Below are 25,325 nucleotides of genomic sequence, written 5' to 3'. Positions count from 1 at the left end.
ATAATGACTTTTTCATGATTTTATCTTTAAAATACATTAAATTTGAATTATGTAATTTTAATAAAACTAGTAATAAACTTTTAGCTGTTTTATTGTCATCATTCTTTGACTGTGTTTTATTTGTACTTTAAGATGCTTGTAAGAATTACACATAAATCTCTTAACACTGATAAAATATTATCGTGTTTTAAAAATTAAATAGAAATTTTTCAATTTTAAAGTAGTATGTATTTTTTATAATATATTAAGTCTTGCCAAGTTAATTATATATTTTTAACTACAAATATTTACAAATATATTTTAGTTACTATGTACATATGATATATATTTGTATACACACTTTAAAAGCAGTTTTAAAAGTTTTGAAAGGTATCTAATTACTTACATACAGTTTGAAAAGTTTTAAAGAAGTCAGAGTTTTGGTTGCATATAGATGCTGGAATTTTAACTGTGGAAAATGGTAATTAGCATATGTTAAGTTTTTTAATAAAACCCTTTTACCTTGTTATAAAATGTTTTTTTTTCCTTTATTTTAAATGGTTTACACTACTTAAACTTCGTTCAACACCCTTCAAAAAATCTATTAACAATTTAACAAAATCTTTCATAACAACAGATAGAGTAACCATTATGCATCAGAGTGGCTTTATATGATGCAAAAAGCAAAGTAGTCAATAAATAAAATCAGGTGAAAATAAGAATCAAGTTGCTGTTATTCTGTATAAGTTTTACAGTCTTTCTGTGATAATATAGAAGTTTATTTTTTCAGTTGTCTAACCTATCTTTTGATAAAAAAAAAATTTTTGTTACAAAAACTAAGCACATAGAAGTTAAAAGAACATTTAAATATGATCTACATGAATGATCAAACCATTTTAAAAAAACTTGTTATCTATTATAACTTGGTAAGCTATTATTCTGCATTACTTATCCAGCATGTGAACCTGAAATAATATTGCTGGGTAGTTTCAACCTTAGGATACTTGTTTAGATAAAGAACTTGCATTTTTTATAAGTTTTTTCCCAATCTAGTTTGGATTTTTTATACATGGTTTTGAGAAGTTTGTCACTTCTAAGTATGGTGAAGATTGTTGGGTGAATATAAGGTAAGTCTCATTGGTCAGTTGTTTGGTTTCAACATAATTATTATTTTTATGATAATCTTTGAAAATTTTTTTTTTACAGAATGGAAGCTGGTGTATTTGAAGATAGTTTTGATGAAAAGATGATTTATGATGATAACATGATTTTTGAAATTATTGATGCAGCTTGTGAAGTGTTAGGTATGTGCAACCTGGTTGTGCAAAGAGTAGTTAAAAATTTTTTTGCAATCTTTTGAATTGTAATTTCTTTTGTTTTATAAACCTTGTGGAATTATAAAAAATGTGAAAATGATTGCTTGCATTTTTCAATGATTTTGAAAAGTTAGAGCATATGATAAATTTATTACAGACCATATTATAAACTAATAATAGTTAAAAGAACATCCTAGTATTTCTCACATTGCACCATTTCTATAAAAATTTATCAAGTTTAAAAGTTTTACTAAGACTAATTTGTAACTAAGCATTAATTAGTATGTCAGATAGCCTGAACTAAAAAGTTATTACCTTACTTGGTTACTTTTTAAAGGTTGTGTTTTTACCAATTATTGTTTTCATTTACAATAGTTGCTTTTATTTGTAACAACTGTTTTATTTTCAAAGATTTTTTTTAGATTTGGAAGAGGAAGAGTTACATGAAGAGTTTGGAGAGTGTTATTTTTCACATTGTTTATCTTCTAGTCATGGCAAACTGCTGAAAGCGCTCGGAGGGAGCCTTTATGATTTTTTATCTAATATTGACTCTTTGCATGATCATTTATGTGCATCATATGCAGGTGTCAAGATTCCAACTTTTCGTGTCAAACCAGATTCAAGTAGTCGCAGTATAAGTGTTAGTTATTACAGTGACCGTAATGACTTTGAGTATGTGACTAAAGGGATTATTAAAGCTGCTGCAAAGATATTGTTTAAACTTGATGTTGATATTGAAACTGTTTATGATTCAGATATTATTAAGTTTTTGATTACTACTAATGATCCTGAGGAATGTCATCTTATGTTTCCGAAGTCAATTGAATCTTCCAGAGATCTGATACCACGTGCAAATGAAGCAAAAGTCTCTCCATTTGAGTTTTCTAAAGTATTTCCTTTTCACATGCTATTTGATCGGAATATGGTTTTGTTACAAGTTGGATCAACAATAAAGAGGATTTTAAAAGATGTTAACACTACAAAGGATGCAAAGATTACAACTTTTTTTCAATTAACAAGGCCTCAAGTTAAATTTGACTTTGATTCCATATACTCACGCATTAATAATGCATTTGTATTGACATTCCAGAATAATATTGTGAAGTCATCATCTGCAACTATCCAAGCAAATATTGAAACAACTACACGAAGAGCAAACCTTCGTCTAAAAGGAGAGATGATTTATCTAGATGAAAGAGATCAAATGTTATATTTATGTTCCCCTAGTGTTAGTAATATAGAAGACATGAGAAATAAGGGTTTGTGCTTGAGTGATATACCCATACATGATGCTACTAGAGATCTTGTTTTACTATCTGAAAATTTGCAAAAGCAACGTGAGCTAATGCAGCAGCTTGCTATTGTTAGTGATCATCTTTTTAAAATAAACACTGAACTTGAAGAAGAGATGCATTTGTATGATCGACTTCTTTTTGCAGTTTTGCCGCCATCTATTGCAAAAGATTTACAAGAATCAAGGCCAGTCTCAACTGAAAGGTTTTCATCTGTTACACTTATGTTTAGTGGAATTGTTAATTTTTCGGTTTTATGTGAGGAAATGGAAAGTTTAGATATAGTAAACATGTTGAACTCTCTTTATGTAAAGTTTGATACATTGGTAGATTTTATGACCAGCTATGTTTACAAGGTAGTTTAATTCTTTGTTTGCTGTATTATTTCACTTCATTTAATTATAAATCTTTCTTAATAATACTTTGACACAGATTATTGTAAGGATGATATTTTTATTGCTGTAAGTCAATGTGTGTGTTGTCCAAAAACATTTAATGTGATAAGATTCAAAGTTGACGTGATTCTCTCATTGTGTATGCCTATTCATTTTGTGGATCAGTCTGGTGTGAATCAATAACTATTGGATGGTTTGTGTAATGGTTATTGTGAAGTTAGACTCATAAACATCCAACAATTAAGATCATATAAAGTAAGTTTTTAATTCAAAAAATCACAGCATACTTTGTTAACTCAAAACACATTCAATATACTGTTGATCTTTTTTTTATAATATTCAACATATATTCTATTTGCCTTACTTAAATATGTTGTTTGATACTTTTAAAAATGGTTATCGCAATAAAATCTACTTATAATTCTAACTTCTTTTGGACTATTGCATAGAATGCCTACTTGTAAACTACCCCCAGCATATAAAAAAGATTCACAAATCTTTCGCAATTCTCTTAACAACTCTCCCAACAGCTCTCCAAACTTATCTAATCATATATTTCTTTGACTGTTGATGTTTTGTAATTTGGGTGTTCTTGTATGAATAATTAGTTCTGTTATATTTTATATGAATTTTACTATTAAATCTCCACTTTTTAGTAAAATTTTTATATAAGCTATAATGTCACAAATCCTAAAACTGAACTATTGTCATTTTATTGATGTAAGGCTTTAGTTTTTGTTAAAGAAATCAATTTTAAATTAAGTTGGGTAACTATTTTATCTTTCTTGTGGCTGTGAAGATTTGTTGCTTTGTTTCACACTTCATGATGTGTTACATATTTAAATAATCATAACATTCTATTTTGATATTTTTATGGTTTACAACACAACCAAACTAAGATATATATTTCTCGTGTTTTCTTGCTGTTGAATTTTAAAAACCTTTACTACAGTTAAGAAAGGTATTAAAAATATTTGATATGTTCCAATATATTGCATTTAATCATTCTTTAATCAATGCCTGTTAACTAAGATAACTAAATACAAATATTTAATTTTTGTATGTAGGTAGAAACAGTTGGAGATAAGTACATGACAGCTAGTGGTCTACCTGAAAGGTGTTCAAATCACCCTCAGGTCATTTGTACTCTTGCATTAGATATGCTTGATGTTACCAAGGAGATTCGAGTCAAAGGGAAAAGGATTCAAGTAAGAGAAGTTTTAAAACATAGTAACTGACTGTTTTGGCAAAAAATTTTAGATGGAAAACTGACTGTTTTCAGGTAACATTTGGTATTCATTCAGGAGAGGTAGTTGCAGGAGTGATAGGTCAGCGCACACCTCGCTATTGCTTATTTGGGAATGCGGTTAACTTAACCAGTCGAACTGAATCCACTGGTATTAAAGGGAAAATTAATGTGACAGAAGAGACATACAAGTATTAAATCTTAACATTTTAAAAAATTTTTCATACTAATTTTTCTAAATTTAAGTTTTTTCACGCATAAAATATGGAAATACACCTTTTTATCTAAACATTTTTCTTGTCAAAAGAAAAAGGTTCTTGTGATAAATATTTTGAAACAAAACGTGGAGTTTTACTAAAGAATTGTGAGTTTTTAGTTTTTGCATCCAGATTTTCTTTGGTACACGTTGTCCTTTCACTAATAATCCCTTTTTATTTTTTGTGAGAAAATTTACATGAAATGTGTGTTTTCAAAAAAATTTTTATTAAAAACAAACAGTTGGTTTAATTTGAGCCTAAATTTTACTTTAATGCAGACTTTTGCAGCAAACTGGTAAACTAGATACGTATGACTTCGAGAAGCGTGGTCAAGTATCAATGAAAGGGAAGTCTGAACCAATGACCACATATATTTTATCTCGTCAAGAGTGTCTAGGTGCCAGTAATCCTATGGTATTTATGGCAGAATCGGCTTCGATGCAATCTGGTTCATCTTTATTAACATCTTCAGGTGCAGACGGAGGAGCTTTTACCTTGAATCGAACTGGTGTAACCAATGGTCGAAAAAGTCGCAATTCATCTGTATTCTCGTCACGTTTTAATACTCCAGGTAGATTTCTTTTTCAGATGTGGCTTATTGCAGAACATGTTTTAACAAAATAGTCAGTTTTGTCATATAGGTCACAGGTTGTTGAAAGCTGTTTTAACTTATTTAGGCGCCAGTAAAGCCGTTAGTCGATTTGCTACCCCTTTTCGAAGTCGCTGCAATTCAGCTATGTCTAGTGCGGTAAATATATCTGCGAATCATTTGCCCTCTCCTGCAAGTTCAAGGCATAAGTTTGACTTCGATGAGGAAGACAATCTTCCATCCCCTGAACTAAACTCGTCTCATCTTTCAGTTCCTTACTCTCCTGGTTCAAGCTCAAGGTTGAGATCTCAACATATTGAGAGTATTCTGCAAGAAGTAAACAATTTATCAAATGATGATAAAAAGCGTAAAAGTTAAAATGTTAACATATAATCAAAGCAGATGGGAAGATAGTTTTCAAAAAGACAAACGCATTTTTTTATACATTTTTAAAGCGCTATCAGTCCTCTGTACCCCGTTTTTTTCTCCATAAAATTAAAGTTTTACAACTTTAGAAAATTTTTATAAATTTAAAAAGTTTTAAAAGAAATCCTGGTCATTCGTTTCGAAAGCATATGCCGATTAATTTTATCTCTTAAACAAATATGGAAAATTTCCTTTCCCACATTCCCCTCCCCCCCTTCCCTCTTCCCCTCCCCCTTCCCTCCCTTCTCCTTCCGTTCACTCTATTGCTTTTGAATGATGTAAATAGAATTTCAATTTTTATTACCTATCTTTTGTAATCTTTATAATTTAATTGCGTTAAGTTTTTATTAAAAAAGTTAAATTTTTTTATTTAATTCTGTTTGCTGACTTAGTCCAAAAAAAAAATTATCCGAAGTACCATGAAAATACTTTGACGAACTCGTCTGAGAAATCGATGAGTGAAAATTTTTTTTTTTACATTGAGGTAAAAGGAGGCAGTTTCTTGCTACAAATATTTTAAAGTTTCCAAACTGAAATTAGTATAAAATCTTTTTATATTGAGCTGAATTCAGGTTATATAGCGTTTTTATTTATTTTTTAAAATATAGCAAAGTGTTTGTATCTTCACATGAATCGTTCTTTATTTTGTTATTACAAGTACAATCTTTTGTTTCAGCATATGACGAAAATCGCAAACGATTAAAAGATATTTAAATCCGTTATGCATTAAATTTTAATCTAAAGGAAGTAAAACCGATTGAGTTAAGTAACACGTTAAATATATTCGTTGAATTGTGGAAATTAGTTATGTTGCTTATTTTTATTACACTGCTTTACTCGCCCTACTCCGAGCAAAAAAGTAAGATTTTTTTAAAGCTAAGATAACATCGGTAACAAAGAAGCGTTGAATCCAATAAATCATCCATCCAACACGTTAGATAAAATGTTCAACTTGCTTTCTCGCACATTTTCTTTCAGTTCGGCAAGGTTTAGTGTAAATTTTAGTAAACACTCGAACGTGCATCAATTTCGCATTATGTAAATAACTATGGAATATTATTTTATTGTAATGATCTTATAATGATTATAATAACTGTAGCATAATATTATTAAATATAGGAATCGTAAAAGGTCTAGCACAGTCTCCTTACCTGAATTTATTTACATAACCGTTAGAACAGAATTCTCTATAAATTGTAATTTGGCAAACCATTTGACAATTTTATTTGTTTAACCGGATCGACTGCATAAATTCGTTTTTAAAAAAGCTTTAGTGACACACATCCTTGTGCGTAGAGAGATGTGGCAAGCAGATGATGATTAGTCGTGAAGAGTTAAACGCTTTTTTTTTCAGTGTTTACCAGCTGCATATGTGCAGCCAGTAAAAAAATCCGCAGAGAATGGTTAGTTTTTGCTTTAAAGCTCTCGACCGCTGACATTTTCAATTTTTGTGCACATTGAATAGGTGACGCCTTGGTGACAGATATCTAGTACCCCATCAAGGGCACAGAGCGCATTAATGCTAACATAATACACGAAACGTAGGTGTTTAGGGCGCTGAAATCAAGCGGGCACACCGAATCCCTTTTTACCAACGATATGTGAGAGGCTGTTGATCGATTAGTAGGTGTGTGGTGAGCAACGAGCATTTAGCAGCAAATGAGGGTTAGCACAGATATCGAGTGGTCAGCACTATATGTCATTTTCATTCAAGTAGGAGGATAAAAATATTTTCATGATTCTTCAGCAATTTTTGGAATTTTTTGTGGGTTGATATGATCAAAACATGCTAATGAACTTTTTCATTCAAATTCTAGTGGAAGAAAACAGCAAAAAAATCAGTATTACAAAATTCAAGCCCTCATGGGTTTGAATTTTTTTCAGATAAACGAAGAGATGTTTAACCATCTCAATACAAAAGACAGTTTTGATATTTTGAATCATTATAAAAAAACGCCATCTTAAATTTAAGACAAAAAATGCCTTTTTTTTTTTTTGGGTCCGCGTTCCCCATTATTAAGAGTCATTTTTAAGAGTAGTGAATCCAAAAATAAAGAGAAAATAACCCAATTGAAATTTTTGATCACCACTTTTAAATTTTAAAATAATCAAAACAAATTTCTACGCTTTTTTAAAGTTTACATTTTCAAAATATAATTTATATATCTGGAGAAATTGGGATGGATGAACTTTACCATGAAATCATTATTCTGATTATCAATTTTGGAAACCATACCAAGGCAGTAAAGTTCATCATATTTGCACAATAGGTATTGTGTTATTGTAACATTATCTATCTGAACTATATAATTATTTTTTTAATTGAGGAAATTAAATGTTAGAGCAAAATCATCATCGTTAGATAAACGTTTCATCTTAATGATTAAAGTAGATGAAGGTATATATTGATGGAAACCTCTTCTCCCGTCTTTTATTATAAGATGGTTTAAAATCTCTTCTTTTATCTGAAAAAATTTAAACATATGAGAGTTGGGCAACTCCAGCAATTAGTGAAAGTGCAACCCACGGTAAAAAAAAAAAAAAAAAAACAGAAAATTTGTCTTCGCCATTTTAAAATCAAAATAAAACTGTCAAAAAACGTTATTTATATTATTTTCTCTACATATTTGGATTCAGCGCCCTCAAAAATGGTTAGCAACTGATTTTCAGCTGTTCTACTACTAGAATGTTTCATTGATAGGCACCACTGTTCTACTACTAGAATGTTTCATTGATAGGCACCACAAGTTAAAGTTTAATGAAAATCTAAGGGGATGGGTGGAAAATTTTATTTTTTTCCCCCACTTTTACATGAATTACCCGTCAGGATAACCGTGATATTATCTTCTGTCGTCTTTTCGGTACTCCAATTGAACTAAGTTTGTCTGATTTATTTATGGCATGAATGAAGCTTATTAATTTACTCAGGATCTACTCAGGATCGTTTTCTAGTGTAATGAGTTCCATAGTTTAAAAAGATGTAACAAAAAATGGAATCGGAGGAGATCATAAGCAGCAGGTATTATCCTAATAGAATATTCAAAAAACATATTAACCAAAATGAAAACTCAGTTTAGCATATTTTCAGGATATTTATTCATTCATTTTCTTTAAGTATATCAAAGACTTTGTTTATTAATTGTTTAACAAAGATATTTTAACATTTTATATAACAGGTATTTGATAAACCTCAATATCAGACAAAAATTCTTTTAAAGGAGTTTTAAAGGATTAGACACAATCAAATTTTGAAAGGCTAGTAGTACAAATTTTTCTGTTAAAATTCTTTATTTAATAACAAACATCCTTATAAATAATTCACATACGAGCAAATTAGTAGGATGCTTTATATTTGTTTGGCATTGAAGTCTGCCAAACTGTGTTTTAGTCTTCTAAAATTCAAGCAAAATTTCAAGGTGAACCATGTTTCAAAATATTTTGTTGCTTTGATATCTTTTCCGGCAGTGACATTTTCATTGTAAGTTCTTAGGGACCTTGTTTAATGCAGATCTCTGGAACTGATGTTGCACCACCCACACAATTGTAGCTCAACTGCATGAACAAGACCCATCACAATTTTGACTTTATCATAAGTTTCAGGCAAATCCTTGCCAGTTGCAACTAGCAACTGTTATTGACACCAGAAGCTTTAGAACTGTTTTGAAGAAGAAGATTTTTTGAAAATAATGATGTTTCTGATTCAGAAGTGTCTGAGTTATGATTCCTAAGCTCACTTTTAAAAATCCTGCACCTCCATCAATAACCATTTTGGTAATGTGATTCTAAGGAATGTCTCTTTTGCTCAGCCTTTTATCATAGACCTCTCTTATACTTTTGCAGTGAACATTTCCTTTCAAAGATTTACTACCTTTCTTTGAGCCAAAGATCATAGATTTCAAAATCATCAAGGTATTTTTTGGTTAAGTTTTGTAATCTTTTACGGAACTTTGTTTCAACTAGTTTTTTGCTACTAATGTTATTCAAAGTGGATGCCAGCTTACACATTTTGTTGTTTGACAAACTAGTATTGACTTGAACTTGCAATATATATTCTGTTGTAATGCTTGAACTTGCTCTACTACTTTAAGCTGTTTTTGATCCTAAAAAACAAAAAATAATCAAAGAAGCAAAAATTTAAAACAATTTAAGGTTGTTTATATTGCTGGTTGCAGTCATTGGATGAAAAGCTTTTCCATCAACTCTTGCAACGCCGCAAATTAAATGGTCACAAATGGTTACTGCACTTGTTTCTTTGGATAGCTTAGTAGGCTAAAAATCAAAAGCTCTGGCAGTGGAGCAGAATAGCCTTCTGGTGGATGATCTGCAACTTTCACAAACACCTTTTGGAACAGGGGCATCTTAAAAATCAATATTCTTTTTCGAAACTTCCAATGCTTTTTTCTTAACAAATTCAGTTAATTCACTTTGAGCCTTTTTAAAACAAATAAAATAGACAGTTCTTCGGTTTTCTTCATGGCTTCTTGTTAGAGGCATATTGATCAGTAATAATTTTTGTTCAAAACTCATAAATATATACTTGAATGCAAAGTACTCTTATTATGTAGGTAATCCTTTAAAATTACTACCAGATTAACTAAATATTTATCTTAATTCTTTAACACAAGTTGTAACACAATCAGATTGAATATCCAGCTCAATAAATTTCTTAAAAAATGTATAATTTAAGCATTGTATGCTGTAAAAATACAAAACTGAGCTGTTATTTGTGCCATTAAAACCACCTTATTTTTGGTGAATTTTAAAATGCAAATTTCTCTGGCATACTTTAATGCCTGATTTCATGGTTTAGATTTTTGAAAACTGCAAGGTACACTCTTTCACCCACCTAAAAGATTTTCCTAAGTCATGATGTTGGGGCTAAATGCATTTCTGGGGAATGGTGTGCCCAGGGCCCAATGTTTTTTTGAAGTTACTGAATGCTTCCTATCATTCTTAAACAATTTAGTTGATGCATCTATTTTGTTTCTCGACTTTAAAAAATACAAAAATATTAGTTACTACTAAAAAATAAAAGTGCTACATAAGAACAAAATTATTTAATATAGACAAAAATGAAATCTCCTGTTCTAAACATATTAAAAAAGGACAGTCATAAGTTATGGCAAAAACTTTAGACTATTTGCATCTGTCCTACTGTGGCTCATTTATTGTTGTCATATATGATGGTACTTTAAACACTGCTGTGTCCAAAATTATTTATCTGTCTTACATTTGTCAAAAGCTTTAGCCTCATGTAGAGTGGAAAATCTGTATGTTGTGACAAGACAACTGTTCCATTTCTAGATTTTATTTCTAATAGCTTCATTATCTTCATGGTCTAATTTAATCATTTCAGTAACTAGATCTAGACAAACTCCAAATTCTCATTTTAATTTTGCAACCTCTTTTCTATTAATATTTATTTGATTTTTCAGCTGGCCTAGTTGGTTAATCGGTCTATGCAGACCACCTCAGATTTTGATGAAACTTGCTGGGGTGGTGTATATCAATAAGATTAGCAAGTTCTTAAAGGTCTAACTTAACATCTTGTATTCTTCTTAATGAAGAAGTAAATGAAAAATAGGCTTTTTTTTTTTTTTTTAGCATGAAAACTCCCTCAAGCAAACTGTTTTTTCTTTAATTTTATAGTGATTATTAACTTACAAAAAAGTACTTATACTTTTAATAATACTTTCATATAAGCAAAAAATAGAACTTTTTTAAATTAAACTTTTACATTTTTTCAATACATAAAAGATAACACAAGCAGTTAAATATCAACCTCTTTTACTGCAATTTTCAAGCTAAAATTTAGACTTACTATCATAGGATCATATATGATAAATCTCTATTATAGTTTTTGATTTTTTTTTTTTTTAGATTTGCATTTCTTTCCATTAGAAAACTCATCTCTGGAAATTGTAGCTGGTTCAGCATTAAATTTCCCTAAATGTCGTTTTGTATCAACTTTTTTAAATGGTTTTTTAACAAAAGCTAATATATTTTGGGTGAAAGATGGTATCTTCAGAATTGATTCAGCTGAAGATCCTGTTGCATATGGAAGAAATGAAGTTGAGCAAAATTTGACATTTCCTTCTTTACAAATTCGTAGAAGTGTTTTAACAGATAGTGGAATATACCAATGTGCAGTTAAAATAGTGAATCAACAGGAGAATCCAGTGTTATCAGATAAATTTGAAGTTAAAGTGAAGGGTAAACTTTTTCTTACTTTTACATTCAGTCATATGAATGCATATTGTTTAATTATGCATGTAGATGGTTTTGGATTGTTCAGACACAGCAATATTTTGTCAAAATCACATTTTGCATCATATGTTAATTTTAACTTCTTATTTATGTTTTGTAAAAGATAAATATAATTTACTTGAAACTTGAATTTCATTTCATTTGGCTTTTATTTTCATCCATGCTCATGTGTTATTTGTGGATTTCCAGCACAAATTGTGGAGTTTCTTCCCAAGCTTGATGTTCGAATAGAATTCCATTCAGCAACATTGTTTAATTGCAAATATAAGGCTCAGGAAAGTCTCTCTGATTTTTCATATTGGCTGTTAAATGGAAAAGATAAGTTTTATGGATTTGAGATAAGGGAAAATGTAAATTCAAAGTACCCAGCATGGGATGAGCTTAACAGTGTGAATCAATTTGAAGTACCACCACTACAAATTAACAGCTACAATATGATTGGTTCATATCAATGTGTTATATTTGATAATAACACAATGGAGAGAGAACTCAAGTCTGATGTTTTTGTTATTCCAAGACTGCCAGGTAAAGATTTTGTATATGGTATACAAATATAACTCTAGATAATTTGTTGCTTTAAATATACAAATGCTTGTAATATTATTATTGTTTTTTATAGACCCAATATTTGTAAAAAATCCTTTGATTGTTGAGGAAGGAAATTTTGAAATTGGTCGTTTCATATCCATACATGGTTGTGAATTTGAGACATACTTACCCTTAAAAGAGAAGGACATATATTGGATTAAAGATGGCATGAGAAAAATATATGCTTCTATTGATCAGGCAAGTGAAACATCTTTGCCACCATATAAGTATAGATTTTCTAATCTGAATATTTATGGTATTAGATATACTGATCATGGTTTTTATCAATGTGCAATTAACATAGTTGGGTACTCAGTCAAAGAAATTAGAAGTGGCCAAGTTAGTATAAATTTACCAGGTAATTTATGATCAATGGATCCATTCGGAACTCCGTCTCGTCGGATTTTTCTCGGTTTTTCGGAGTTTCAGAGTTCGAGAGAAATCGAGAAACCTTGACGGAACTTTGACAAGGTTTTTAGAAACTATCAATTTTTACTTGTAAAATAATTTAATTCTTATTTTATTTCTACGCTGCTTTTACAATAGTTCATGTTGTTTTCAAAATGTAAGTGTTCTCTTTGTTCAACATCAACACAAATTTACATCGCAAAGCAATTAGTAATGCACAGTGGGACAGGTGGTGGTGGTGGAAAAAACCTCAAAAAAAAAGCTTATTCTATTCCAAACCATATAATAGAACATACTCGTACTTTTCCATTGTTCTATTTCAGAAACTCTTTTGATTATAATAGTATCTTTTTAATAATAGAAGTTTTTAAATCCACAAAAATCAGTTGCGGTATAATAAAATGTAATGCATAATAAAATATCTTTTTTTGTCAAAAAGTAAGAATTTTTTAATTTTTAAGCAAAGATATTGTAAACAGTAACTTTTAAAATATGGTGCTTGTCTGATATTAGTTAATGTATTTTAACTATTTAGTAGTTTACCTTTACAAAAAAAAGTCAAGACCTTCACCGATCAGTTAAAAGAATACGAAGTAACTGGTGTGAAATCAGAAGCAGTTTTGAAATTTGAGCTAGCCATCCACAGAATTCAAGCAACTTCCTCGGAAGCAGAAAGAGTTTTCTCCTCGTCTTCCAGATTTGTCACAAAGTTTCGTAGTTCACTTTCTGATGAAATGATAAATGTTTTCATCTTTTTAAAATATTATTTTAAAAGATCTTCAGAATAAATACTTTTTTAATATTCTTTTTTTAGTTTTTACTATAGGTACCCCAAGAAGTCTTTATTACAGAGCACTGCGGAAGGGCATTTAACTGAAAGTTCACGCCTTCTTCCTAACCGATGCTGGTTAGAAAGCCATTTATTAGATAAAACTTGTTCGTTAAAAGATTGCGATAAGAAAAATATTTAAGTACTATGGAATATAAAAATATAATTTTTTTAAAAATTTATTATAAATTATGAATCGAAATATATAAAAATAAAAAAATTAAATATAAGAACAATGTTTATCAACTAGATAGTTTATTTTTTTAATTTATAACAAAGTTTTATTGAAGTTCTGATTTTTTCTTGACTCCAACGGAGTTTTTTCTCGATTTTTCTCGACTCCGGTTTTTCTCGATTTTGGATCCTCTGTTTATGATAAAGTTATTTATTCTTTGTGGCTCTTTATTACCAAAAGATCTAATGTAATTTATTTTGAATAATTATTTTTTTCAATGTTGGTTTAAGATACTTCAAATACAAAGCTTAGTTTGAAATTAAACAGACAATGGACTTCAGATTATTTGAACCAATCTTCAGAAGCTTTTATTGACTTAAAGAATGTTGTTGAAGAAAGTGTAAGTATTTTAGATCTGTAATGAAGTTTTTGGTATCTTTAATGACAATGATTTAAAATTACTCTTTTTTTCACTTTCAAACTTTTGGAAACCTATTAGTTTAAAAATATTTTTAGATAACAATCATTGTGAGTAAATATTAGTTTACAGGTTTTTAAACAATATTTTAATAAAATTGAAAAAGTATGATAATTAAGTTCAAGTTTTTAAAAAAATGCTTGCATATAATTCTTTTTCTTGCAAATAATTTTTTTTTCAAATTTTTAAAAACTTTTGATTTTTAATTGTTAGTCAACTTTGTTGATATTTTTTGTCAACTTTAAAGATATTGTAAATGTTCAGTAATTGCAATCTTCTTCTGTCTGATATTTATACAATACAAAGTGCTGGAGGTCATATTGGTAAGTAAACTTCCAGCAATATGTTTAACATAGCACTGGTGATAAACAAAATTTAAGATTTACCTCTAATTGTGATGTTTCAAATGGTTATCATGCAATTTATAAAAAATCCAGCTACATTAAAGTCTATGTACAGAAAATATAGCTATGCATCTTCATAAACAACTATCACAAAATAGAATGTACAACAAATAACATAACATTTAAGTTAATTGCACTTCCATCAATCTAGTTGTTGTGATTTTGAAATCAAAAGAAAAAAAAAAAAAGAGTCAGGAGTTGATTTTTTTTTTCAAACAACTCTTAACTTTGACTCCCCATCCCTGAAATATTTTACTCTGGAATAATGGCATGCAGAAATAAATGAATATTTAAAGTGTGTTTTCTGAGATTTAATTTTTTATCAAACTTGTAGATGAAGCAAGGGACTGCTAAAAAGTTTAATTTGATTTAAATTAATAAGAAGCAAATGTAAAAAGACTTCTGATGCAAACATATATTTTTCAAAAAGAGATCTTGCATAAAGAAATCCACTGGTGTTTGTAAGAATTTTTTTGGAATAATGTTTGTTCGAGAGACATACAACAAAGTTTTAAATTCCTGATGTTTCACGGGCTATTGAATAAATTGCTTGCAGATGCATTAAACAAATATTTTAGCCTATCCAAAAACCTGAAAAATTTGTTGCATTCTTTATCCTAAGGCTCTGAGTATATTAATCTTAATGTTATAGAATGTAAGGCTTGATGCGTAACACTTATGTCCAAAAGCATCATATTTGGTTTTTATCACTTTTTTCATTCTCCATAGAAATTTAACAGAGTTATATTACTTAATCTATAGGTTGTTAGTGCTAAAAATTAAAGCTGAGTGGAGTTTAGATTTGTGAACTGGAAATTGATACCTTGTCAACTTATTTATTCATATTCTATTTATTGTAGATACTGAAAGTGACTTCAGTAATTGCAAGGGATGTTTTAGACATTATTCCTACAATAATTGTAAATATTACTGAGATCAGGTAAATTTCTAAGATTAATTCAAGTTATTAGTTAAAATAAAATGAATTAAAATATTTATTACACAATTAAAATATATGATTAAAATGAGTAATAACAAGTATCTTCATTTCTTTTTATTAAACAATTTTTCTGTGTTGCAGTAATGAAACAAGTGTTTTACTTGCAATCTCATATTTAATCCATGCGTAATCCCATGCGTAAATTTATAATGTCTTTTAAACTTACAATTAAAATATATATATATATTCACTTCATATTTAAAAAATTTAGCCCTGGAAGTGTGAATGTTATTTCGCGAATTACATTTACAAATGTTGATAATACAACAAAAATGCAACTTTCTAAAGCTATGCAAGAAAAAATTACTAAAGATTCTTTTAAAGATTTTACGGAACTGAAGCCTCTACTTGTTCAAAATTTAGGTATTTTTATTTACTTATCTAGTTTCAGTTTATAACAGTTTATTCAGCTGCCATTAAAGGATGAGCCTACCTCTCTTAGTTATTAGAAGTATCCAAAAGTTTTTCTTTTTTTTTTTGTTTTAACTTTATTTCAATACATAGGTTTTAAAGTATTAGTCAAAAAAAGGGTTTGTGTTATGTATCAATATGACATTTTTCTTTCCATTACTGGTCTAGTTCTTCTATGATTTCTTCATTCTAAAATCTTAATTTTTGAGTATAATATTTAGCATTAACAGTTTGCTTATTTTCCTGTGACTCAAAATGCAATACACTTTTCATATCCATCAAACACATAACATTTTATTACTGTAGTAGCCTCTTTTTGATTTACAACTGATGACCATGAGTTAACCACAGTAGCTATTTTTATAAAAAATCTTTTTTCTTAAACTTTGCTAAATAAGGGATGCCATTGTTCAATTGTTGAAACATTTCTTTTGCTTGTCTTTTAGAGAAACCACCTTTTTGAATTTTTCCTATTCATGCAAATGTCTAGAAATGTTTTATTGATGAACTGAAAGATTTTGAGCTAACTCTTTGATGTGAATTTCCATCAAGCAACTATAAAAAATCTTCACTTTTGACTTGCAGTCTTCCAGAGCATTGCTAATGATTGAAGTAATTACATTCACTGCTAAACCTAGCAAACCATTTTTGACAAGTTCTTACTTCTAGAACATCAATTCCACAAACAGAAGGAATGGAATTAGTAGCTTCAAAAGATTTTTTCTTTGTTGAAATTCATAAAGCATGCAATGTCTTAAATGAATTTTTCATTACTTCTACTGTTTTAAGAAAGTCTTTCAAAAATAGTAAATTATCTTCACTTAAAGTGAATAGTCATATTAAATAAGAAACATATTTTCTTAGAAGTCATTTATAAAACATAGTGATTATACTTTAGTTTGCTTAATTAACTTATGACTAAAGTCTGACGATAAAACTTTTACATACTTTTTTTGCATATTTTGAATGATCTTAAAGATGAGACCAATTTTTTTGTTATATTTAATTCATTTTTACACCCTTCAGTTTGTTTGAATAGTTGTAAACCTATAAAAGCAATAAATCAGAACCGGCATGTTCAAAATTTTTAAAAGGTTCTTATTAACATCAGTTAGCCACAGAATTGAGAAAAATACAAAATCAACTCTTTTAGAATTACGAAACAGTATTCTTCATAATTATGTATTTTTTTAAACAGCATTTTTTGAAACAGCTTTTTTTGTGCAAGGTGAGAAAACCTGAAGCAAGTTACCTTTTTATATGCTCAATAAGCTTATAGGCTCCCTAATGAGTCATTGTGATGTTATTTTTGAGGAAAATTTACCCAACTAAGTAGTGGTGTAATTTAGTTAACTATTTGATGGTTTTACAATTAAAAAAACTAATTTAATGGCTGCATCATTATTGTTCATAAAATTTCTATTAAATGTTTTTAATGTTTGAAATAATGGAATTAAATAAATAAGGCAATGAATTTTATCAAGCAGTTATTTTTACTATGCAGTGTGAACCACCATTATATAATTATAGTACACAGCCCTACTAAAAAAGATTGATTTTTTTACTTTTTTTAAAAGTTTTACTTGCTATTCTCTTAGATATTGTTGAAACAATCATCAGTTTATTTGCAGGATAAATCCCATCAACTACCTATAAAATTCCCATCAATTTCTAATAGCAACTTTCAATGTTTTAAAGCAAAAAGTAACTAAAAAAAAGAAGTAGGCTCACCTTTTAACCACTATTATATATGATATATGACATATATATTTGACCCAAATACGATTTTATGCTATCTTTTCTATAGACTCTTGTCCAAAGAGCAATTTTGGTGATGTAAGTTATAAAGGAGAATATGTATTTGACCAGACTTTTGCCAACCAAATTGTGCAGCAAAATTGTACTTATCAGGGCAAAGGAGTTTTACAAAGAAAGTGTGTTAGTAATTTAAAAGATAGCCCTGACTGGGAGGTTCCTGATCTATCTCAGTGCAAACCGAAATCTCTAACAACTACAAGGTTAATTAAACTTAGTGAGGTAAATTTTAAAAACATATCATTTACTTTTAAAAGATAATTATTTTTTTTTGTTTTTTGTTTTTTTGTTTTTTTGTTTTAACTGCAAAATTTGTTTGATGAAGTTTCTATATGGTTCTGCATGGTTTCTATATGGTTCTGCACAATTTTTCATGTTATAATTGGTAGATATTGGCTAACCAGAGATCTTATTGTAAAAAAAGGCATAAAAGAACATGTTTGAAAATCCTTTGCAATCAGCTGAAGAATTCTTCATCAAGCATGTGTTTACAATTTATAATTTTGAACTTTAAGGGTATAAAAAACAATCTTATGAAGGCATAGAGTAAGGTAAAAAAAAAAACAAAGTCAGGTTGCTAAAAAGCTGCCATGCAAATTTTGAAATTATTTTTTTGGATGAGAAAGTTTTTTTTTCAAGACATATCTAAAATGATCAAGTGTAAACGGTACCATTAGAATTTACCTGAAAAACTGTGAAACTGTTTCAAAGGTTTCAAAAAGCTTAAAAAAATTTGGGAATGGAGTACCATTTCTTCTTGAGGCAAATTTTCGCTTCTTTTTATGGAAACAGGTGCTAGAATTTATGCAGCCTATTACATGTAATATATCTTGATTGGTCAGTTGTTGTTAATAAAAGATGATTATTAACAGCAGCTGATTCTTTTAACCAATCATTTAGGGCAGATCTTAACCCTTTTGATTTTTGCATATGGAGATATATGCTAGACAAGTTGAACTAAATTAAAATTGATAATTTAGAGTAGTTTAAGTCTTGTTTGGCAAAAATATGGAATTAAATTTTAGAGACCATGTGTGCTACATACAACCTATTTAAAACAAAAATGAGAAGACTTGTCATGCAAATGAGTTTTAGCCAAGTATTTAGGATTTTTTTACAAGCTCTGTTTGTAAAAAAATTAAGTCTTTAACATCACACTCTAAATTGGAAAGTGTTTTTTATGTGTACCTATTATTTCTAGCACTCTTTAAATGATAACAATATTATTAACCTCAAAGAATATATAGCCTCAAGTTGTATATATGTATATAATTTTTACTGATGGTTAATTCTTTTTTTTTGTAATATTCAATATCCTTACTATTAATGACATTGTTCCCCCTATGTGTATATCTATTTATTTTGTGATCCCTCTATGTGTATACCTATTTATTTTGTGGAACATTTTGCCTTGAATCATTAGGTTTGTTTTTGCTTAAGGGTTGTTCTAATGTGGTTTGTGGAATGGTTATTACAATAACTTATACACTTGTAACACTTTAGATAATGTAAAACCTAAGTAGTAATTTTTTAATGCAAATAATAACAACATACTTCCTTAATTCAAAACACATTTGATATATATTTCTAATAATACTCAATAAATATTCCAATTCCCTTACAATAATGGTTATACACAAATTAATTCTACTCAAAAATTTTCTTTTACCATCTCTTGGACTCAACAAAACCTCTTTAAAAAGTTCTCAATACTTTTTAAATATATGTCTGTAAACACTTTTTTCTTCTATTTCTTTGTCCACTGACGTTTCTTAATTCTGGTGTTCCTCCAGTATAAATGGTATTCTTGTTTTTACATGTCTATTTTGGATTCTGAAGTCAACATCTAAATCATGGTTCATGGTACAGGTTTTGCATGTTGCCCTTTGGTTCAAGTTGTCAAATTTTTTTGTTTGTATTATCATATATAAAGTTGTTTCTTATTTGTTGATAAAAATCATAAGTAAGCAGCAATATTGTTTTAAATTTTAGCTATTGTGCAACTGTTTCTTCTTTTTTGCTACAGTTATTGTGCACCATACATAATTTTATATGTTAGGTTATATCTAATAAAAACCTTTAGGATACAAAAAATTTTGTAAAACAGTTTTAAAAACTTTTTGTAAAATCTTTATTTTTTTTCCAGGAAACAATCTGTGTCAATAACTCTATAAAAAGATGTAGTTTAATTAGCGCTATTTCAAAAAATCTCATTGACATTGTTACAAATGGATCAGTAATATCAAATTATCATGATGTTAACTTTGTTGCAAAAGTTATACGATTTATTGCTGATGCGCTTCTCAATGATACAGCTGCACCAAAGCAGGTAAAATAATTCTAAAAAAAATTCAAGGAAATAATTAACAATTTAATGCTGCTAATTGTGTCCCTTTTTTTAAAAAAATACATTTAAAATTTTTTTGACAGGTTTTCAAAGATGTTTTACATACTATAGATATTTTGCTCGACTCAAATGCAACATTTATTGCCAAATCACAAATTGAGACATCTTCTTCAACAAGCATTTTGAACACTCTCTCTAAGCTTGCTGAAATTTATTCAAAGCAAATTGAAGGATCCATTTCTATCAGTAATAAAAATATTGCTTTCCATGTAGAAAAAGTGAAAAAAGGGAACATAATACTTTCAGCACATCAATTGTCAAATGGTTCTGTTAAAATTGGTTTAAACAGCATGACTGGTTTGAACAAGACCGATGCAACTTATGCTATGATTCAAATACCCAGTGATGCATTTTCTAATGAAAGCGAAGTTATTCACTCATACTTTTTTCGTTATGATTCTTTTTTTTTGAGCGAAAATAGTTTGTTAAAATTGGTGGGGAAAAACTTTTCATATAAGCAAATTATCCAAAGTGTCACCCTCTCAGCATCTTTTGGTAGCAAAAATGTGACTAATCTAAGGCATCCAATTATTTTAACGTTTAAAAGGGTCCAGTCTTTAGGATTTTCTGGCATCAGCAATTGTCATTATTGGGATGAAGGAGTTGGTAATTTTTTTTGAAATATTGTAATATTTGGTCTATTGCATTGTTTGTTACCTAAACTGATTTTGAAAAGTAAAATATTAGATTTGTGATCTTTGTTGCAAGTTTATTAGAAACTAAGAAATTTATGATCACATGCACTTACAATATAAAGCCATCTGAAGCATAAAAGCTTTACTACATTTACCTTATGTTTTTTCCCCCTTTCATTTTACCCATTTTTTTAAGAAACTGGCATAAAAGGTATTTTTGGAAAATGGATGATGACTGGTTGCTATAAATATGAGGCCGGAATTAATAATGATGAGTTTTATACTTGTGCTTGTGATCACCTTACCAACTTTGCTCTGCTATTGGATGTAAATCAAAATTCCGAAAATCCATTGGCGTTGAAGATAATTACTTTTATTGGTTGTGGATTTTCGTTAGTTGGATTATCACTTACTTTGCTAACACTTATTGCGTTTCGGTATGTGGAGTTTTCAAGCATTTATTTTGTATTAAATAAACTTGTTCCTTTAAAATATTGTTTTTAAGTTATACTTATTAAAAAATATATTTCCAGTAACCTTCGTAAAAAACTTCCGCAGAAAATTCTCATATGTTTTTGCATTTCTTTGACGGGACTTCTTCTAACGTTTTTGATTGGAGCAGAAAAGACTTCACCCAGACGAGGCTGTCAAGTTATTGCAGCTATAATACATTTTTTCATTTTATCGACGTTTTGTTGGATGTTGGTTGAAGCATTTAACTTGTATCGTTCTTTTGTTACCGTATTTAAAAGAAATAGCAATAACAACTTTTTGCGAAATGCTGGCATCTTTGCATGGGGTAAGTTTAAAAAACTGTTCTACTTTGCATGATGTGGATAATAATTCAAGAGATCTACTAGCAATGAAAGATTTCTTAATCTCAAATATAATCAGTGGTTATAAAAAAAAAACAAAAAAAAAAAACAATAGGTATCAAAAATAAACAGCGGGTATCAGTAAAAGTATGCAGTTGACAAAAGACCAAATAAGAAATTAATCATAGTTCATTAAATGTTCTGTTTGTAGGAGTTCCAGCTGTAATTGCTTTTAACACTGGTATCTTAAAACCAGATCAGCTCGGAAACGATAAAGTGTAAGATAATTTTGTTTGAATATTTTAGTCTATGATATTCACATTTTTAATAGATAAGTTTCTTATTGTTGAATCTTTTGATTCAAACGATAATAACTGTTTGAAATGAGTATTTAGGTAAAAAAAAGTTGAAAAATAAAAACTTGTAAAAACTTGTTTAGGTGCGTCATTCGTGGATACTCGTTTTATTTTGGTGTTCTTCTCCCAGTCTGTCTGATTCTCCTTGTAAACGCTGTTGTTTTAGTAGTGACGATTTACAGCTTGACGAAAAGAGTAAGTACTGGCAAAGAAGCCACTTCAAAAGACTATTACTTATCGCAAGTTAGAATTGCATTTATGTGCGCTACTCTCCTCGGCATGACTTGGCTATTCGCAGTATTGGCAGTTAAAGACTTGTCAACGGTCTTTCAATGGTTGTTCTGTATTACAACCTCTTTGCAAGGCTTCTTCATATTTGTGTTTTACATATTGAGAAATAAAGAAGCTAGGATCGAGTGGCAGCGGTGCTTTGCAAATCACAAACAATACAATGTTACATCATCTTCCAATACTCCAAAATCTTCCGAAATGAAATCTACGACTTTAAAACTGAAAGAAAATGTTTATTAACTTATTTTCGACAGGTCGTTCAGACTTGCTAGTTTTTGATCGGCAACTAAGCAATCTGTTATTTTATGCTGCGTTTTTTTTACATTTGCTGCTTTACAATTAGCTGTTCTGTTGATTAGCCGAGTTTTTTTTTTACACTTTCAGCAGTGCTATTTATGTTTTGTAAATATTTTGTTACGTTTTGTTTTATGTAATAAAAAACCAACTTATTAGAATTTTCTTATTCAATTGCCAATTGCACGATTATTTATAAAATTAGGGTTGTCCTCCCAACTTTCCCTGTTTCTAGGGCACTTTTAACCGAACCTCCACGCTAATAAAAAATGCTATTTGTTGGATAAAGTGTTTTTAATTCCTGAGCGCTGTTTGTAACAATAGTTATAAACATTAGTTTCTCAAATATTTGCCTAGAAAAAGAATTTACAAAAAGAAACGATGGTATTTTTCAGTATTGCCGCCCTCCCCTAGAAAAAGAAACTTATTTTTTTTCTAGGGGAGGGTGGTAACACTGAACATTTTCAAATGTGTGACACTAGGTAAAATAGTAAACCATTTCATTTAAAAAGTTTACCGTGTTTTTCTTATTACTGGACTTAAGATGTTCTTGAGCAACACGTAATCATTTCTAAGTAATGCTTTATAAAAGAAATGTTTTAAGCAAATGCCTTGTCTGCCTTAAGATTTGATTAAATCTCCATTTTTTCAATGGCATCTTCTAGACGTGGCTTAACGTAGATTTCTAAGCCCTTGTAAAAAGTTAACTGGTGGGCCTTATATTGCTGAACGTCATTTAATCGATTTCAAACACTTTTGAACTTGATGAAAAGATGTTCAGTTATACCAATCGTTTTGTGAATTTTTTATCAACTAAAAAAGTTGATGAGAATTTTTCAGAACGACTTGAAAATCGTGATGAAAAGAATCAAAACGCTTCTGAAATCGTTCTGTAAAGTTCTTATCAACTTTTTTATTCACAGGAGTTGTCATCTGAGTTCTTTCAATGCTGTCATACTTTTTAACCTTACAAACTTTACTTTTAGACAATACTGATATTCTAATCACTTCGCTTGTAGCTAAACCCGCTTGAATCAAATTTACCACTTCAGTTCTTTTTGCATCAAAAGTTTTTGTTCACTTTGTTGTTGAAACTATATTGTTTGGCATCAACAATACACAAAAAGTACAAAATATTTTGATCATTTTAAGTACACCGAATATTCTAACTTCATGAAAAAATATCTTTCTTACTAATTCGATGATGCGCTCCTTATCAGAGCTTACCTGAAGCCAAAAACTTAAGTCTACATAATATTTTAAAGATGAGTGGGTCCTCATAAGTTTTTGCAAACGAGCCTTGTTTTGCTTTTTGAGGCTACTGAGTTATTATATGCTTTAGAAGAAGTGAAAAATCTTTTACATAACATAACGGTTTTATCCATATAAAAAATCTGTACCTTCATATTTATAAAATACTCTATGTATAATCAATACTAAAGTATAAACTTATTTTCACAGGAAGTAAAACGAGGTGCGAAACTAAAAAAAAAACATTACCTGAGGCAATCGGTCTGTTCAAATTATGTTAATGGAGATGGCTTAGAACGAAAGTTGCAAAAAAAGAGTTAAGGTAATTGAGACTGATTACATGCATAAAAACTTACTTGACACTATTTAAGAATTTTTTGCCAGATAAGACTGAAAATCTCTTGGTTAACAGCATAAAAGAGATGACTGCAGTGGTCTATAGATTATCGATAAACGATATTCAGTGCATCGTTTTTTAGCATATGAAAAAATATCGCATAATTCACCAATATGCAACAAGTAACCACGGTTATTATACGATGTAAAATTATTGCAAAGATGGATAGTTCAGTTTTCAAAAGTTGTTCTTTCAAAAATTTCAAAATGAGCCTCATATTGATCCTCTGAATTACTAAGCTGAATTACAAAACAATTTTACATCTTCACCAATTTTAATAGATAATGATACTGCTGATTGCCCATCACTTCTTTTTCCTAAATAAGAGAAGCCCTAACTTACTTATTTGCAACGTAGAAGAGAATTCTACTTCTGTTTCATTTTTACCGAGAAAACCTCCCAAAACGAGAAAAAGAGTTATTGAAATAGTTATGTGGGCTATTTTAAATATCGTATTTTCTAACACTTTTATACCTCCCGAAACGACAAAGCGAGTTATTGAAATATGTGGGCCATTTTAAATATCGTATTTTCTAACACTTTTATACAACAAACTGTTAAAAGTTTAAACTAACTGATGCATAAAGTTTGCAAATAATTAAGCAGTATAGCATATATCTATCTAAAATTTTAAAAACTGTAAAATTACGGGAGTTCAACTATATAAGTAGTCTGGAAACTAGAAAGCTTTGTCAGCCTCCTACAAAGAAAGAATAAGAATGTAGGATAGCTTAGGTATTTTGTGCATTCTGTTCTGAGTAATAAGGAAATTTTAGGGTAAAATAAAATTTCTAAATAAAAATGTTATTAAATTCTCTGTAAAGGAGGGTGTAATGAAACTCTTAAAGAATGCTCTCAGAATGAACAAAGTAATCTCACAATAGAATGAATAGTATCAGATGCTTATCTGTATTTTTCTTAAGATTAAAAGTTTTGTTTTGCAGGATACAGATTAAAAGATACTTTAGGATTTTAAAGTTATTAAAAAAATGCCGAACAACAAA

At 29.2% G+C, this 25,325-nt stretch overlaps 2 protein-coding genes across 7 annotated transcripts; both read left to right on the top strand.

Moving 5' to 3' along the window:
* The first annotated feature begins 302 nt into the window (after window positions 1–302).
* Window positions 303–5,869, top strand: LOC145185383 (guanylate cyclase soluble subunit beta-1-like). Of its 3 annotated transcripts, XR_016449514.1 has the most exons (9): window positions 303–460; window positions 1,033–1,106; window positions 1,186–1,283; window positions 1,718–2,943; window positions 3,148–3,237; window positions 4,050–4,190; window positions 4,265–4,419; window positions 4,764–5,056; window positions 5,163–5,498. XR_016449514.1 is itself a non-coding variant. In XM_090077412.1 (8 exons), exons 1-8 carry the CDS (start codon window positions 458–460, stop codon window positions 5,450–5,452), a joined length of 2,280 nt encoding a protein of 759 aa, XP_089933538.1. In that variant the 5' UTR covers window positions 303–457; the 3' UTR covers window positions 5,453–5,869. The 3 variants fall into 3 exon arrangements, 1 of the variants encoding a protein (XP_089933538.1); XR_016449515.1 differs by lacking the exon at window positions 3,148–3,237 and having other exon boundaries at window positions 1,718–2,792; XM_090077412.1 differs by lacking the exon at window positions 3,148–3,237 and having other exon boundaries at window positions 5,163–5,869.
* A 21-nt stretch (window positions 5,870–5,890) lies between these two features.
* LOC149891607 (adhesion G protein-coupled receptor G4-like) lies at window positions 5,891–22,834 on the top strand. Of its 4 annotated transcripts, XM_090077408.1 has the most exons (15): window positions 5,891–5,984; window positions 6,177–6,359; window positions 11,381–11,713; window positions 11,957–12,292; window positions 12,387–12,713; window positions 14,058–14,167; window positions 15,510–15,589; window positions 15,861–16,012; window positions 17,868–18,097; window positions 20,022–20,204; window positions 20,306–20,888; window positions 21,114–21,354; window positions 21,451–21,716; window positions 21,944–22,010; window positions 22,172–22,834. In XM_090077408.1, exons 2-15 carry the CDS (start codon window positions 6,308–6,310, stop codon window positions 22,617–22,619), a joined length of 3,408 nt encoding a protein of 1,135 aa, XP_089933534.1. In that variant the 5' UTR covers window positions 5,891–5,984; window positions 6,177–6,307; the 3' UTR covers window positions 22,620–22,834. The 4 variants fall into 4 exon arrangements, with proteins under 4 accessions (XP_089933534.1, XP_089933536.1, XP_089933535.1 ...); XM_090077410.1 differs by lacking the exons at window positions 5,891–5,984; window positions 6,177–6,359 and adding an exon at window positions 7,541–7,770; XM_090077409.1 differs by lacking the exons at window positions 5,891–5,984; window positions 6,177–6,359 and adding an exon at window positions 8,038–8,519.
* Window positions 22,835–25,325: the final 2,491 nt, after the last annotated feature.

Source organism: Hydra viridissima, unplaced genomic scaffold (assembly GCF_058129835.1).
Source record: "Hydra viridissima isolate aposymbiotic clone 2 unplaced genomic scaffold, HvirCarnegie_v1 scaffold_2, whole genome shotgun sequence".
Taxonomy (NCBI): domain Eukaryota; kingdom Metazoa; phylum Cnidaria; class Hydrozoa; order Anthoathecata; family Hydridae; genus Hydra; species Hydra viridissima.
This window is presented reverse-complemented; position numbering and strand designations above follow the sequence as displayed.